The following is an 18,188-nucleotide window of genomic DNA, read 5'->3' as shown; positions in this document are numbered from 1 at the left end:
GAACACTATTGCTGTACCATGAGTGTTTTACAACATGAGATACACTTTTCCAAAGTGGAACAAAATGTTAAAAAGACCATGCATCAAATTGTAAGGGGATCCTTGTAAGAAGGCTTTAATCTTCGTAATAGTTTTAATGGGTCGATGATCAACAATGACTAACTTATGGTCACTGGTGGTCATCAGTGAGGTGGACATCAAGGTCAGCGGTCCAGTGAAGATCCAGAAATGGTCAAGAGATGGGACCAATCGAAGTATTATTGTTCTCTAGACCAAACGGTTCTTAACTCTTCACGTTGACACTGTCTCCCCACTCTTCGACTTCCCCACTCGAAGATTACCGCTGGACAAATTCTTCAGTACCCCTGGAGCATCCAGGGGGATCGGGTCTCGCGGGCCGAAGTTAGGCCATTCGTGGAGCGGTGACCACTGGGGGGACCAGGAATGACCAGGACTGACCAGGGCTGACCAGGACTGACGAGAACTGACCACTACTGACTAGTGCTGACCAGTGCTGACCAGTGGAGATCCAACTACTGACCACTACTGACCAGTGCCGGACCGTGATGACCACTGGTAAGAACTATTTAAAATTGCTTGCCCCACTTCTATTTTGTCGTTTGATACCAATTGAACGTTATGGAACTGTCCATCGCTTTTGCTAAATTACGAATCGTTTCTTATGTTACAGCTGGACCTTTGGCGCTTCTTTGGTAATGGTAACTAATGCTCAACAAGTAGTAAGCCCACTTTACTTAATTATATTATTATCACAAAATTGACTAATTTATTTTATTTATTTGAGCATAATTCAGTGTTGTTTGACTGTCCGGTTTTATTTGGTTATTATGTTTTCCTCCCCTATTTCTACTATTGCCTTATTTTTTGAATTGGCATGGTTGTGTCGAATCATATACCATTTTTGTTTGTTTTGTTTGATGTCACTAATTAGAATAAGATTTTTATTCTTGTTCTATTCCGCTAAAATATTTTGTTTAAGTCTTGGGTATTTTCACTCTCTGATTTCATCGTTGGATTTTCAATTCTACTCAATCTTTGTTTCTGTTCGTTTTTGTTTGTATGGTTCTTCAGATAATTTTTGTAATCGTTGGCTATTTTACTTCGACATTATTCCATGAATTTTTATCTCTCGTCATGCAAGTATAGGGAGAATACTTTGTTTGTATCATGCGTAAATTTTGTACATTTCCTTAGGTAGGTCTAGTATCGAGAATCTTATAGATTCTCACTCTTCGGTACATCAGCACGACATATTATTCCATCGCTTTGTCTAGTTTGCATGGTGTTTATTAAATTTCCTTTCGTGTCACTAATATGAGTATCAATTTTAATTTCAGATTATTCACAGGGACATTGAAGACGCCACAACCGCCGAGGGACATTTAATTCTAAGTCGATTAGATTTAAGCTTCGTCGCGAATCTTAAAATTAACGTCGAAGATTTCTTTATTGTACATACTTCCGCGTCCTACCAAGCAATTATTCAATAAGTAGCTTCTCTCGCTCGTTCCCTCGTTCCTAGCTTCGGTCACCGCTGTTTCATCGATTGAAACATGTGATCGGTCGTGTATCTGGTCCGAAAGATCTAATCGCCTTCCCTTGGTAAGCTTGATTGAGGGAAAACGGCACTTCGCTGGAAGGTGTGGAGTTTCCGTATTCTGCGGAAACGCATACCTTCCAGCGGAAGTCGACTCTGTCTCAGGTACTCTCTCTTTGTCAGACAGCCTAAGTCGGGTCCTTCGGGCTCCCGGCGGGTTGCGTTGGAGAAATGGAGACCTCGATTCGGAGTTGCAGTTCTCTGTTTTCTTGTTGAGATCGAGTTAGCAAGGGCAGTAGGTTCGATCCTCGGATCCGCTGCACGGTATAGCATCGCGTCGCGTCGCGTCGCGTATCCCACGATTTAGCTTCATCCCTCTTTTTAATCACATAATTGCTTGGTACAAGGAACTTTGTTTCCTTCTATCGTCCGAATTTTAGCTTCAACTTGACTAGATTTGAGCTTCGACGTTAATTTTAAGTCTCTAGTGTATCTGCGTATGCCAAGTAATTATTTAACAAGTAGCTTCTCTCGACTCGTTCTTTCGTTTCTTGCTTCGGTCACCACTGTTTCGTCGTACGAAACATGTGATCGGCCGTCCAGTTTGTCCGAAAGATCTAGTCGCCTGCCAATGATAGATCGATTTCTAGAAATAGAAATCAATCTACCAAGGGTAGTGTCGATTCGATCCGAAGATCTGCTGCACGGTTCAGCATCGCGTCGCGTCGCGTCTCCCATAATTTAGCTTCATCCCTTTTTAAACGAAATAATTACTTGGTACAACTAAGCTGGAAGATCGAAGGAACATTGCTTCCTTCTATCTCTCTAGTTTAGTAATTTAGTTTCTAGGACTGTAAAAGGGAGATCGATAGAACTTTGATTCCATCTATCTCCCTTCGGGTCTCCACTCGCAGCAACCTCCTCGTGGTGAGACCTGGGTAATATTATTTAACGTTTAATTAATAATCGTATCACTCTTAGCTGGGTAGTGCAATTATTAATTAAAAACTAAATAATATTAGCAAATTGGCTGCGATCCGCTTTGCATAGGTCATCATAAATATAGAGCTTCTTCGCTAGGTTAGTTTGGATTCTCATTGATTCATCAAAGATTCTAGAGTATTGTCAGAGACGAGGTATACGAGTAGATCTTTCAGCCAATGTATTTTTTCGGCCCATTTTTATGGGGTCTCGAACCCCCATTACCATTTTCGTGTCATTCGCAACGTTACCAACAGATTCAGAAATGTATTTTAATCTCTTCCATAGTCAACTCACATGTATTTACGCAACACTACAGCTGTTTGCCTATCAATATTAATTCAGTGAATAGTTTCTCAACTGATCGCCATCCATGAGAAGAAGACGCTAAAATCACCTCCGAATTTTCAGGTCTACTGTGCTACTATCTACAGCAGAACGTCCAGTTTGTCGAGAAATAGTTTCTTGTCTTCGATGTTAGATAGCGCCTCAACCATGTGCAATTGAAAAATATCGTTCGTTGCCAATTAGTCCCAAGTGGACAGAGATCAACATGAATTTTGTTTTATGAAGGTGTTCTGATGATACTGCCGCATGTAGTAGTTTGCATTTCAGATAAAATACTATACGTAAAATACGACAGCGTCACTCTACCTTACCAAGCGCAAAGCTCAAGATTTAGTTCCCGGCGTTTCAGTTAAACTTAAATTAACATTGTTTTGTTCATTACTAGGAAACCAAGATAGACAAGTTGTCAAAAAGATTAGTTTAATAAAGTTCTTGGTAAACGTATTGGATACTACCGTTTCAATTCATATTCGTATTTATTGACGAGCGTAATGGTTAAATCCATATCAACAATTTATTAATTTTAAAATAATGACGCGTATATCATTCCTTTTTCTATACATTAATTAATTTATGTAATGTGTATTGTATTCCATACTAACGGAATAGGAAGGAAGTGGAATTAACTAATCGAACGAATTATTATAGTGCAATGTTCTTTTTTTCTATATCCTTATTTCACAATTTAGGTATTAAAATACTCAAGAATGTAATTGTAAGTACTGACAAGTTGCAAAAGCGGTGTACGTTTTTCAATGTACATTTTAAACATTACAAATAATCAGAGTTTTCCTGCAATTTTGGCAGCCTGTTGAGCATGAGCTGCTAAATGTGCAGCTTTTGCTTCTGCAACTTCTGGGGTGTCTACCACTCTACCATCAGGACCAAGAGGTGCACCATAACCATATCTGTAGGCATGGGGTATAGAAGAATATGCGAGAGCACCGTAAGGATACAGTCCTAGTTTCTTTGCAGCTTCCTGTAATGCAAAAATCATAAAACCTACCTATATTGATACTCTACTTACTATAAACACTAATATTTAAGATTTAGCAGAGCATTAGTGTTACACTCGCAAATTAATTAAGTTCGACGTTGGTTGCATTGCTATTAATTATTAGATATTTACTAAGATGCGATTATACTTAACTAACCCAGACCTTATATCCAATGTATTTTTCCGGCCCATTTTTCTGGGCCCCTAGAGCTCCATTAATACGCATTGTTTCAATTTTAAATCATTAAAATCCTCCAACCCATTCAGAAGTTATGATGTTTTAAACATTCACATTTTTGGGGAAACATTTCTGGCTTGACATTATATTTTTAGTAAAGAATTTTTTTCTCGAAAGTGAATAGGAATTCGGGGGTATATCTATTCATTAAAAATGATGTAATCAACCCCTCTAGCTAGAAATAATTTTTTCAGAACGATTTGAAATCTTTTAATTTTGTCGAAAAATTTCACACCTTCTCGAATTTTTTTCTAGAAAGTGGGTAGGATTTCGGGGGTATGTCTATTGACCAAAAATGATTGTAATTGACTCCTGCAATTAAAAGTATTTTTTTTAGAACGATTTGAAATATTTTTTTTTCACCGAAAAATTTAGGCACCTACCCCCTGTCGATTTTTCTTAAAAACTCGTATTTCATTTTTGATAATTTTATTTGACGCCCTACAGAAAAGTTGTCTAATACTTTTTTGTAGGTACCCATGAGCTCTACTTTAGAAAAAAGTTTCATTGAAATATATTCACAATTGTAAGAATTATGGCTGTTTGAAAATTGGACCATTTTTATGAGGTTTTTATCATTTTAGGGGGTCAAGGAACAACTTTTCGAATATTTTTGCGATTTGTACATATTCTCTACCAAAATACGCGTAGTTTGCTTTTTTAAACATTAAAATCGTCCAATCCGTTCAGAAGTTATGACGTTTTAAAGATTCGCATGAAAATTCGGGCACACATTTCTGGCCAGAAATTATATTTTCGGTAAGGAATTTTTTTCTCGAAACTGAGTAGGATTTCGGGGGTATGTCTATTGACCAAAAATGATTGTAATTAATCCCCGCAACTGAAAATAATTTTTTCAGAACGATTTGAAATTTTTTTTTTCGTCGAAAAATTTAGGCACCTATCCCCTGTCGATTTTTCTTTAAAATTTGTTTTTCATTTTAATTTTATTTGTTTGACGCTCTACGGAAATGTTGTTTAATACTTTTTACTACTACTCTACTCGTCCATTCGTATACCTCGTCTGTCTACATACATCTGAGAATTAATTCAGTTCACCGACGATATAGATTTTAGTGTTCGCAAAATATTACAGATGGTCGTACTAAGAACATATACCATATTAGGTACCTTAAAATTGTTCCCAGTATAATTCCCAATATAAACTGTGCAGTATATACATGTAGTATATCGTATTTAAACTATTTATAACTATTTTTCAAAGTGCTCGTATGCAATTTGACCATCGTGTGTAAGTAATACTTGGGGTTAGCGAGATGTTTAACCGTTTCATAATTAGCTGTTCAGGATTACCAGAGCGTAAGCGGCGAGATGAGCAGCTTTTGCTTCTGCGACCTCAGGTGTATCGATGACCCGACCATCGGCGCCGATGGGTGCGCCATAGGTAATTGGAGGCGCATAAACTCGGGACAGGACTGGTATGTGGGCATATCCGACCGTGTTCCTGGCTGCTTCGTACGCTTGCGTCGAGAGGTGTGCTGCTTTTGCTCGTGCCACCTCTGGTGTGTCCAAAACTCTCCCATCGTAAGCCAAAGGAACGCCAAGGTAGCCGTAGGACACTGGTCCCAGGTATCCCGGTTCTGCTGTCGCCAAACCGCAGATTACGGCGAAGATGATCTGCAACGCGCGACAATAGTTTCTTGTCTTACGTTAGACTGTTGCAAAATTATTGGAGAGTAACTTTTTTTTAAGAACGGCGAGGAAAAATTGCGAAACTTGGTAAGAACACCCACGCGAGAAATGTAAGAAATGTAGGACGTTAGTGTGTCAATGACGATCGAGACGCTGACGCCTTAGAAGATTTCATTGAGCATCGGTAAACGATAAACTCCGTTTTAGGCATTTGTTGTTTTAGTTTACGAGACAGACGTGTATCTGACAGAGGAAACGACGGATAAGAGTTTGTGAACAGTTATTTTGTTAGCTTTGGAGAAATTGAAATGTGATGAAAATCGTGGACAAAATTATGAAGTATTTCTGTTTAGTTTGTATGTAGTTGTATTATAGTGTTAGCATGATATTAAAGTACTTAAATTTTGGCATAATGAATATCAATATTTAAAAGGAATTTACTTCGAGATCTAGTGCTGAATCTGTATTATGATAACTAAAATTTAATGCAGATACTTATTTCAATAATTTAACACTTTGACTGCCACGTCATCCATATGTGGGTGACAGGATTTTTTATTATAGAACTAAAATAATTCTCAGGTTGAAATGTTAAAGGCAATAAATTGAAATAGAATAAATTTGAATTTCAATTTTAGCTAAGTTTACAATTGTATAAAATCAAAGTTTTGGCATTCAACGTCTTAAATACTTTAATGAACAAGATCTAATACAGGTTCAACATTACAGAAGTCAAGAATACGCGTTTACTAGTTATCTAGTAAAAGCTCAATATTTCTAATATTTAAAGAATCTATGCCCCTATTGAAACTTGAGTGGCAAAATAGTGCCTTAGAAGATTTTTCTCCCCTGAAGGGGTCCTAGATCTTTAACTACAAGCGCTATATTAGTCATGTTTGCGATTAAGAAAAGTTTATGGTAGATTTAATTACTTACAAGAGATTTCATACTTAGTCGTGTCCTAAGAGCGCTGCTGGATGTTTAACCAGTACTCGCCCTAAAGTATCAACGGATATGTCGTACCCTGTTCAGGCACGGTTCCCCTTTTATATATGTGAATCTGGTAGGGAGTCGTCGACCCGTAGGAGGGAACCACACCCTGACGTGACATTGACATTACGTTCATAAGGCCCTGTCGCTTCTCGTCACGGGACTCGTCTTTCAAAGGGTTTCTCCTTTGGCGAGGTCAGGTGCATGGCCGCCGGCAACAGTACTTCCTCCTCGACCCTCTTTTATCGCGATCGATGAAAAACTTGGACAACCTAAGAATGGTCTGAGATCGGCAAAAACTACCCTCGAGTCTATTTTTGTCGATTGGTGGGTGGTTTTTTATTGCGGAAGGTCGAAAACTATACCTCGCGAAGGTTTCTTCTTGCTTTTCAACGATAACATTTCTCGTTTTGCTTTTTCAACGCAGCTTCATAACTTAAATATGAGGAAGAACGGTTATTGGAGAAATTATTTAGAATCTGAAGTAAAACATGTATGCAATTTATCGAGATATTGTCTGACAAATTATTTATTTATTTATTGTTTCTGTTACACTTTATTCGCAAATTATTCTGCGTTATTAAAAGAGTACGTTATTATCATTTAAACATCGTTTTAGAGAATTTATTAAAAAAAAACTCTGACATGTTATATATATGTTTGATGCCAATAACAGTAATTACACGTTCGGTGATTCAATTTACATAGTTTTTAATACGTTCTTCGACGAACCAACGCCTTCAGAGTGGCAAATTATTCTCTTGACACCGATAATGTGCACTTAGTGGCTCGTTCATGCATTACTCGATGGAACGATAAAAATAAAAGTACCTTGAAAGAAATGTAAATTAAATAAAATTGTAATGTTATTGCAAAATAATTTCTTAATTATTCCGCGAAAGCGACCTCGCCGGGTTCTGAGAGAAGTCGCGAATCAAGGGAGAGAACAGGGACGAGTTGCAATTAAAGTAAACGAGCCGCAGGGAGAAAAAGAGGAGAACGTTGGCATATTGATCCAATTGAAGGTCGTCGTGTCTCCTTGGAATAATCAATAGCTTCTGAGTGACCGAAACGAATCGTTTTGATCGTTTGTTCCACATTTAGCCTCAGATCGCTTAAACAAAAATCGAAGAAAACTTGCAACTTGTATTCACTTTCTTGTCTTACAACGCGCAATATACAATAACACTATTATCACTCGCTTATTCGCCATTTTGAGATCCACTAAACGCAAACAAAATCTATAATTATAAAATATGACTAGGAAGTATGAAGATTTAGAGAATAATGAAGAGTACGATGACGATAATAGGATACAATCAGGATAGACACATTAACAGTTGTTTTGATTTATAAAACTTAAACGTTAACTTAAGAAATATATAAATTACATATTTTTTTGAATGTCTTCTACTATATTTTGCAGATTTTGATCTATTAAACGGATTTTCGAGGTATGCGAAAGTAGATGATTAATCTTACAAAATGACCCTAGAAAGATTATCGTCCGGTTTCTTTTCCCAATGTTACATTAGTTCAAAGACAGAGAACGTTTTGGCCAAGTGTTGTAACACTTATGATCGGCGGTGTATATCGTTTCCATAATCTCGTATCTTTCTTATTACCGTAATATGCAGTTAATGTTAATAATATCTGTGATAATCTATAAAGGCATCAAAGAGAAAACGGGTAGTACTACGTGTTGAAACTAAATAGTTTCGATAGCCCGTAAGATAAAAAATGGTGAAAGTGGGATAAACATTGCAGAAACATGCAACATTAAAAGATCTGTGATCAGTGAAATTAATAAACAGAAATATGCAATCAAAAATCGTTCGGGTGCGTCAAGTAAAATTGTAACGAAGCCGAAGAACGATGATCTGGACTACGGCTGTCGAGAAACCTTTGGAATTTAATTAGTAATTGAACGGTAATCCGAATTTTAAGGTGAACAAGGATTGATTAACGAAATTTAAATTACGTCATGGTATTCGAGTATTAAGTATGATGAATGAGAAACTTTCAGCAAACAATGGCATTGCCAAAGCTTTCAAAGTCAGCTTCTCATAGAAATTTCATCCACTGTAAACCCAAGTTCCCTCAAAGATAAATTTAATTTATGAAATTATTTTAATCGTTGTAAAAGTGTAGCGAGACCATCTTCCACCTTCCTCGGTCAGGATCGTTCTCGAATATTACAGGTCGATTAGGTGTGTCACTAATCCGGTAGGCATTGCCCCGGACGAGGCCAGGGACGGTCGTCGACAGGGAATGCCTATTGTATCTATCGACCATCGACATTTACTCGATTATTTACAGTGTTTTGTACCAGTAGCGGACGCGTGAGACTTCTTTTGATCTTATTTTCAGGCCACCTGAGCCAATGCTTCTCCGATACTTCGTTTAAGCGCGAAACTTACGAAGACGATGCTGTCAAATGGATCGTAAATTTTGTTTTTCGTCTTGCATATAAGTATCTATTTTCTTTGATTTTACTCCTTTAGAATCTTTTTGCAAAAAGAGTCTCTCGATCCCTTGTCTAAATCATCGTGATTTGATTACTTAAGCAGTGTTACCAGAAATTCCGTCACGGTTACTCGAATTCTTACGTTAGGTGGCATTCGTGCGTGAAGTATTCGCAAAAATTGCTTACACTATCTCATTTCTTATTTTTACGTTGACCGCAGCTTTAACACGAAAAGACACCTACACCATCGCTAATCGCTTTCGACTTTTGTTTTTTACATACCGACCAACGACGAATATGTTATAATCGAGACAAATTTCGAAACGCTTCTTTTTAAAGAGAAATACGTTTTCAGACCTCTTGATCAGATTCGACTATTAAACAAAATTTCGTTGTTAATATGTTCACGCAATTACTTGTCTTATGTAATTAAAATGTTGCTGCCAAATCTAAATAATTTAACTTTTCTATCGTTTGAACCGACGGATAAAAAACACGATACTATTGTGACATTTATTCTTCTGTAATTAAATTTTAGACGAAAGTATAAGGAGGAACAAATATTGAAAAGTTACGTATAATAATTCTTTCGATTGAAAACATTGCTGTTTACGTGTATTTAGGTATAGTTACACACATGCAACCTACGTTTCGTGGCATATATGTTTATTGGTCCGTTCAGATCTAGAATTACCCGCGAAATTATTACACCGTAATGAACTTGTCCCAATTAGACGGTCGGTGCTTGTTAGAAATGATTGTTTAGACGTTGGGTGTCATTGTTCGCGGCGTTTCGCAAAATGTAATTGCCTTCAAAGCTTATTAAGAACTCGGGCGTAGCAATACGTGACGGAATTTCTTGGAATTTGCATCGAAGATAGCGTTCGAGGATCTTTGAAGCCATTACCATATGCGAAGCGTGTGAAATTGTGACTCAAATAATTTCTTTTTGATTGAAAATGAGTTGCAGCTTTTAACTCATTTACAATAAAGAAAAACAAATGGTCATTAGAATCATTCCACCAAAAGCAACTTATTGGATATGTATTTTTTTAGACAATTTAAATTTTTAGTATGACATTTATAAGATGTAATAAGATCATACGACAAAAGATCACTGTTTTATGTATATCACTGTGTTACAGAAAAGCTCAAAAAGTAAACAAAAAATATTAAGAATACATCATTTTTCTGTATTAAGTTTTCTGAGAGAATAACACTCGTTTTAGGTATTAGGAGTAATGTAACATTCAATCGTTATTTTTTTTAAACTAATTGATCATTCGGATAACATCCCATAGAACCAAAATAAGACTATTTTGTACATAATTTTGTCAATGGTACTTCAAATTATATTTCTTAATGAAATAATTTATAAATAACAGCTTTTTCTAAATGCAAGTGGAGAATCTTATGAACTATATAAAAAGGTCCATGGAAGGCTAGCAGTGTAAATAGTATTAAATATGCAAATATCTGTTAATGTTGTCTTTGATTCAATGTGTTATCGTTTCCATGAAATCTGAGTTTACGGTCGAAACATTGACCATTTGTTAATAAACTATAAACAAGCTTTTCCTCCGCAATCGACTGTCCCCGTTCTCCGAAATCCACCCCATCGCAGAATCAAAAATGATCCAAACAGACCAGAGGATTAAATCTTGATCAACTTACATCTGTACTGAAAAGAGCTAATTGTTTTTTGCCCTATCAACACAATCGTGCGGATTACAATGCTCGCGTTTTCATCTTTGACGCAACATTAGCCTTCTCGTTTCTTTCGCTATAACCCTGTTTCTCTTTCTCGCGATCATAACATCGTATTCTCTCCCTTCTCGATCGACCCTCTCTCTCTCCATCCCTCGGTTTCTACATTGCCAAATAGAATTGTCTCCTCCCCTCCTGCCCACCTGGTTGGTGCTTATTATGTGAAAATCAAGCGGAACGTGTGCATGTGCGTGTAAATATTTCATGTACACTGGCGTGCTGGGTGTTTACCACCGGCAAAGTGGGCGCTTGTATTGTTCCACGACTATATAAGGTGTACTCGGCCCATTCGACCAGCAGAAAACCATCAGCTCGTGGATCCTATAGCGAACATGAAGTCCCTTGTGAGTAACGATACGGTTATTGTCGTAAAGTCGATTAGACGCGGTAGTGTATTGCATTTTATTCGATCGGCCGTAGTGTAGCTCGAGACACCGGTCGGGAAGCTATTCCTCCATTTTTACATTCGTCCCGGTGGTGTTGTTCTAACGGAAACTGTTTCTGGTACTTTGACGGCTGTGCTCGGTTATTGTTGGGAGAACGAATATTTCAGAAATTTAAACAAACTATTGATTTGGTTTTATTTCTCGTGGTAGCAGAAATATTTTAACCCTTAAGTGGATTATTGGGGCCCTCCACAAGTTTAAACTAATATTGTATAATATACGTCAATGTAATTATTTGAAAATTCATGTGTCCTCTATTAGTTCATTATTTTTTAAATACTCTAAAGGAAAATTGATTTCCATTTACCAAAATAATTCAGTTGAGATTGTGAGTTAAGGATCGTTTCTAAATTAGTTTACAATAAAGTTGAATTTTCTCAATAGCAAATGTATTTTCGTAAAGTTGTAGAAAAATTGTGCCATCGAAGATCGAGACAGACCCGTTTAACTGGAGATAGCGTACCGTTGAACCGAATAAATCTGTTTTTTAAGGAATTAAAACGTTAATATTTAATTTCCTTCGTGAATTTTTAGGTTCTCGTCTCGTGCCTCGTTCTCTCCGCCACAGCGTTTCCCGGTTACGCATCGTATTCCGGTTATGGCGCGGGTTACAACGGTCCACCAGCCCCGTTAGCTCAAGACGGAAGGGTGGTGGACACCCCGGAAGTGGCCCACGCGAAGGCCGCGCATTTGGCCACCCACGCTGCGGAAGCCGCGAAGACTAATTCCGTCGGTTACTCTGGCGATTATTCGGACGATTATGGTTCGTCCTACTTTGCACAGGCACAGCCAGCCTACCATGGACCCCCTGCTCCCCTGGCGCACGATGGACGGGTGCTCGACACGCCGGAAGTTGCGCACGCCAAGGCTGCGCACTTTGCCGCGCACGCCGATCAGATTTCGAAAATCGCTCATTTGTCGTACGCCAAGCCTTATCCGCAACCACAGTGGTGACGACTTGGAAACGAGACGGACCAGAGACGGGCAACATTTTATTCGAACAGCAGATAACCAATAACGGCGCATAGTAATTTATTTATTCGATCGAACAATGAAATTGTTATTTGTTTATTGTGAAATATTTCTTTCTACACTTGAAATTATTATTTCTATCTAACAAGTAACGGATAAACCGTCGTTTATATTTCATTCGTTATTGGAGACTGCGGTACAAATAAGAATTTTGCTCTTCTCTGCTGTAATACCGGGAAATTTGATCGACGAGATCGGAAATACCGAATAATCGTAACAGTACGCGAGTTTCTTTAAAATCGGGCAATCTTTTATTCGCGAATTGGGAATGAAAATGTTATTTGTAAATTAGTTTTCCTTTTTCGACGCCGGGAATGAATTTACGAATTATATGTAAACGGAACTTTAATATTTGTATTCCTAGTTTGTGAATAAAAAGTGCTTAACGATTTTTCTCATGGTTTTAGAGGCGATGATCTTGTACCATGTATTTTAAGATGATTTAATATTTCTCTGGCATCGTGTACGTTGTAGAGGACAAGGAATTTATTTTATAAATAGGTATTGTAGATAATGGTTTGTAGGGAACGGGCGACATGTTTGTTACAGTTTGATATTAAAACGTTTGCAACTATTTAATGAATTTTAGTTTTTTTATTTGTTTCTAGACAAATCCCTTCTTAATTCGATCCTCCTTTTCATTGTGAATGCGTTTTTTATTTTACAATGTATAAAATTTATATCTAATATGTATGAAATGTAGATCTATCATTGGAGATTTGAAAAATTGCAAAAATTTGTAAATATAGTAGTTTATTGAATTAATAGTGGGAATTTAATATCATTTTGCAGAAATGAATTCAGTATAAATTCAGTAGCATAATGTTATATTTTTTATTAATGTTGTGATTGGGTATTAAAATTAGTTATTAAACCTAAATAATGATATTAAGTTTCAATACATATTATTATTAATATTGCATGCGATATGAAAATTGTTTAAAGGCCAATTGCAAATAAAATAACATCGATTTAAGAAACGATATATTATAAAAACACCTACGTATGGCAAGTAATATCTTGTAATATGTTTTTCTTATATTCGAGAAAGTCTAAACTAAAAATTACTATTGAGAATATTACTAAATATTAATAACAATAAAAATCGGTACAAAAAAACAAGAAGTCGAAGTATTGTCTTTAATATCTTTGTCAATTGATATTTTAATAAATTTTGCAGAATCAATTAAAATATTCTTTAAATATGTACATAGGTCTCTCACCCAGACCTACCTGTACAAGCAAGTTTTCTTATGAATTCAAAAATTATTAGTAATTAATTGGTTGTTTTTCCGAATAAATTATTATTGCACGATATTCGTATAGTAAAGCAATCAGAAATTGTGTTCTTGCAATCAGTGTCAGGATTTCAATACCGACAACTTCTGTTTCTCTATCGAAGCGTTGGCGACAATCTCGCGGTCCCGTTCAGATCAGCACGCGAACAATGCACGAAGTGGTCTTTGAACCAGGATAACTGTCGTAACATTTGTTATTTGAAAAAGTTGAATGCACCACTTGTGTCACCGCGTGACAACACGCGGGCAGCATAGGTGGGTGAAAATGGCGATAGAGAGAGACAGACGAATAGATATTCGAAGAAATTCACTTGGTTCTAGGCGAAATATTTTTTGCGGGGATAACAAGGGAAATATCGTTGAAACGTTTTATCGTATGAAGAAACGGACACTTGGAAACGTTTTCTATTCACTGTGTCAAGTATTGCAGTCTCTCGTTGCGGTTTAAATGGCGGTAGCGACCGTTACGTTAAAATGTTATTAATAACAAAAGTGCAATTCCACGTGTCATTTTCGATATGAAATCATGTAACGACGGATCATGATCCTTTATATCTCAAATTTGTTAACTTCGATGATTCGAAAATACAATTGACGTATTAATGAGACATTAGATACATTTCCTTGCACCACTTGTTTCTATTCATTAGTATAACATTGATTTATCGCTTGATCGATCGCGTCTTGTGTAATATTATTCCGTTGCGTCAAGGTCGGTGTCATGAATGACTTCTGTGTTTAGTTTTAATCTCATTCCAGACCCTTGGAATGTGTTTTTTAGACGAACGAATTCTTTGCTCTTTGAAGGAATAATGTTCGTTTATATTTCAATATACAAATTGCAAAATTAATTTTTTATTGCAGGGATCACTGTAAGTAAATATATTGCTTTATTAATTTTTATTTATCTTACTAATTGCACATATTTATTCGTAACAAACTCACTAACAAATATCACTAGTATTAAATTGTTATTAAAATTTAATCTGTAATAATATTGAAATCTTAAAAATCTTTAGGAGTTCAAGTCTATTTACACGAAACGTGTCCTAAGAAGTTTTCTATGCAAGCATTGAATCATTCATTCAACTAACAAGGGACACTATCGTGGCAAAAAAAATTAATTATTTTCAATTACACATGTACACATATCAATTTAGAAAAAAATTAAAAAATGGTAGTTATTTAACTTGGTATCATACGTCGCGCAACTTTACGTTTAAATTAATCTTATTTAAAGGATATTCTTTAAAAAACCAGTGCATGCATTAATTACATAAATATTTTTTTTTACATTGAATTTTTAGAGGTGATTTCATCTGTCGAAAATTATAATAATTTTTGTACAGAAAACTTGTAGATTGTCCTCTGTGAGTCCCTGAGCTCCAAATTCGAGCGTCGATTGAATGATTTTAACGCAAACAGTTTACTTCAAATTAAAAAACCGAAATATACATTTTCATTTTCCTTCTTTATCGATCGATCAATTTTTTCGATAAAATAAGATTGTTACAGCTAATTTGGCACACGAGCTAACGAGGTAAACATTTCGAATAACTATTTTTGACTCGTTTCAGAACATTTTTTCTTAGGCAACAATCTAATTTGACTCGTGTAACAGTATTATCGAGAGTTGCAGAACTCTAGCCACGGTAAATACCGAGGACGTCGGAATTGCATCCGCGTTGACGCGCGTCCACGTTCCGCGTGTCGCATAGTTTCGATGGGAGGTGAGTTTTATTCCTGACGAGGTTACGGGACACGATGTCATTGTTAATGTCTGGTAAATGTTACGGGGCAGGGCAGCCAGCCTTAAGGAGAGCATTTTCTTGGGTGTGGTTATACCCCGTTGTTGAGGCTGCCTTACAAGGGGTGGGGCATCGACTGCACCAGCAACTGTACCCCTATAAATTGAACGTTCCACGATACTGAAAGCCATAATGCGGAATTACACCTCTGTCAATAGTCGCTGGATCGACGTACCCTGAGGTTCGACACGATGATGCAGTACTTCGTGAGTACACTGTGTCTTTATCCTTCTTCTCTTGTTTATACATTTTCGTGGATATTAATACGTGTTGCTTTTAAAAATTTCTCCGTGCACCTTTGTTTTCTATTATTTTTATTCATTTTTGTATTTATTTACTTATTTATTTGTCTACTAATTCATTGTACTGTTCATTTATAAATCTATCTGTAACATAATGAATTTGTCTGTTTGTTTTATCTATCTGACGTAGAAAATAGACACTAACAATAATTTAATATTATCTTGTATGTATCTCTATATCTTCAACTGTCTATCTACCTGTCAAATAATCTGTTTACTAATCTACTTATCTGCAAGTTGATCCATTTACTAATCCAACTTCCAAAACGATATAATGGCAAATAACAAATTAAAAAGTAAAGATTGCATGGTATCTAATCATGCAGTCTTTATTAGGAACCTTCCAAACATTCGTCGTACTAAAGGAGATTATACAAATGTAGGTATGTTGAAAAAAAATTTGCGGGATCTAGTAGCTTAAAAGATGTGGGATTTATAAATTTGTAAGAACTTTCTGTTATCTTTATAGTGTAATGATACAATCAATAGCAGAAATGTAAATTTAAATTAACGAGCGTTGTTATTAATTACATTGATTTTTGTTCAATTTCTAGGTTCTTTTTTCGGCCATCCTGAACGTAGTCTTCTGCGCTCCGCAATGGTACGGAGGTGGGCACCCTGGAGCCTATGGTGGCCATGCGGCACCTGCGCCATTGGGGCCCGATGGCAGGGTCGTTGACACACCGGAAGTGGCACAATTGAAGGCAGCTCATTTGGCTGCTCTGGCTGATGCCAACGCCAGGGCACCGAAGGGTCTGGGCCCGGCTGGTCCCTACCCCGGCCCTGCTGGTTCCTACGCACCTGGAAACTACGCCCATTACAGGTTTCAGACATTGTCTCACACTAGAGAAATTTCTGTACGCAGACGATAAGTGAACCTCTTTGCGTCAACGAAGTTATCATTTTTCTCATTTTCTTTCGCTAACAGAAATTAAATCCGTGAAGATACACTTGATAGGTAAATCTTTTAGGATATAGTTAATCTAGATTATATTTTTTATTTCTGAATTGCACAGTGGACCGCCAGCTCCTCTGGGACCAGACGGTCGAGTGGTTGACACAGCGGAAGTGCAACAAGCTAAGGCCGTCCACTTCTCCCTGTACAACGCCGAAGCACAACGAGCCCCATCGGTTCCAGCTGGACCACCCGCGCCCGTTCCCCATAATCCTTCATGGAACCCCGCGGGCGGCTACAATCCATCCAATCCATGGGGTTAGGCAAACTATTCAAATCATTACTACACATCCTTCGTGAAAATCACGAACGACACAACGAAACAGGTTTCATTCCTTCATTACGATCGATGCTTCGAGAGGATTTCTCTTTAATTATCGACATCCTATCGAAGCATCGTGTTTGATCTACCTCTGAATGCCAAGTCTGCCAAAAAATCGACGCGATAGCTATTTCTTTTCCCTTAAAATCGACGCGTCGATTTTTCTATTCCTCCCCCTGATCGAAAATTGAAGAGAAAATTGACGATTTTCTTACTTCTTTCCCTTACCTTCATTCTATAGCCTTTCTTGCTATTCTTTCGCACATATTTTTCACTGTGATTTGCAATCGTAGTCCAACTACCTCCCGTCGATTTTAAACGGTGCCACGCTGTCTCGTGGATCACTTGCCTTCGACTCGCCTTTTTCTATACAAAAATATACGTTTATTGCGAAATCGAAGTTAGTCCCTTTCTTACCATGTTGGAACGCATTCCTGCTTGTTTTGTAACATTCACAGTGAATATTAGAGCCAAATGGACGTCAGCCGAGCTTTAGCGGGTAAAAGAGATTAGGATGGAAAGTAGATTTTTATGAAGTAACTTTTTTTTTATATATACATATTTGTCTTTTTTAATTTGAATTATTTTTTCAAGCTTAGTAGACAAAAATCATGGTCTACGATAAATCGAGCAGAGTTAACCAAACGTTAAGGAAACAGAGAATAAATTCACAAGCTTCCTCTGTAGAAATTTGAAGTAGATTTCTCATACAGAAAACGTTTAATGTTCAGCTTGTGACATTTTTTTTCCACTCGAAAATCACGAAGTTGCATCGATGGCGACGCCTGTGCTGAAAGCAAGATCGGAATGTTCGTTGTTTGTTAGTAAATGCAAATGAAATAACGGACAATTGTACCGTTACAGATATTATCAAACGTTTAAAAAAAATCACGTTATCGCATTTCCCCTCAAGGTGATCGCCTTATTGCTTTCGCGTTCGTTAATCGAGGAAAGTGTTCATATGGAAAGTAACGTTTATCAGTGAATTATTCATAGTCAATATTGTATTTTATCATTTTTTCTGTA

The 18,188-nt window shown here is 36.9% G+C and overlaps 2 protein-coding genes across 2 annotated transcripts; one reads left to right on the top strand and one right to left on the bottom strand.

Moving 5' to 3' along the window:
• Positions 1–3,668: 3,668 nt before the first annotated feature.
• LOC143347979 (uncharacterized) lies at positions 3,669–6,723 on the bottom strand. Its single transcript, XM_076777693.1, has 3 exons — positions 6,712–6,723; positions 5,437–5,760; positions 3,669–3,866 (listed from the first exon to the last, which is right to left on the bottom strand). The coding sequence occupies exons 1-3, from the start codon at positions 6,721–6,723 to the stop codon at positions 3,669–3,671; spliced, it is 534 nt and encodes a 177-aa protein (XP_076633808.1).
• A 4,593-nt stretch (positions 6,724–11,316) lies between these two features.
• Positions 11,317–17,588, top strand: LOC143348263 (pupal cuticle protein-like). Its single transcript, XM_076778279.1, has 5 exons — positions 11,317–11,343; positions 11,980–12,395; positions 16,375–16,381; positions 16,440–16,708; positions 16,902–17,588. Exons 1-5 carry the CDS (start codon positions 11,332–11,334, stop codon positions 17,101–17,103), a joined length of 906 nt encoding a protein of 301 aa, XP_076634394.1. The 5' UTR covers positions 11,317–11,331; the 3' UTR covers positions 17,104–17,588.
• Positions 17,589–18,188: the final 600 nt, after the last annotated feature.

This window comes from Colletes latitarsis, chromosome 11 (assembly GCF_051014445.1).
Source record: "Colletes latitarsis isolate SP2378_abdomen chromosome 11, iyColLati1, whole genome shotgun sequence".
NCBI lineage: Eukaryota > Metazoa > Arthropoda > Insecta > Hymenoptera > Colletidae > Colletes > Colletes latitarsis.
Note: the sequence above shows the minus strand (reverse complement) of the source record. Positions and strands in the feature narration are given on the sequence as shown.

Excerpts from the sequence above, each read along its gene's own strand:
- LOC143347979 (XM_076777693.1), bottom strand. Across the intron at positions 3,867-5,436 it reads ATCTCGCCGCTTACGCTCTG|GAAGCTGCAAAGAAACTAGG; the intron begins GTAATCCTGAAC and ends TTTGCATTACAG.
- LOC143348263 (XM_076778279.1), top strand. Across the intron at positions 16,709-16,901 it reads GGAAACTACGCCCATTACAG|TGGACCGCCAGCTCCTCTGG; the intron begins GTTTCAGACATT and ends TGAATTGCACAG.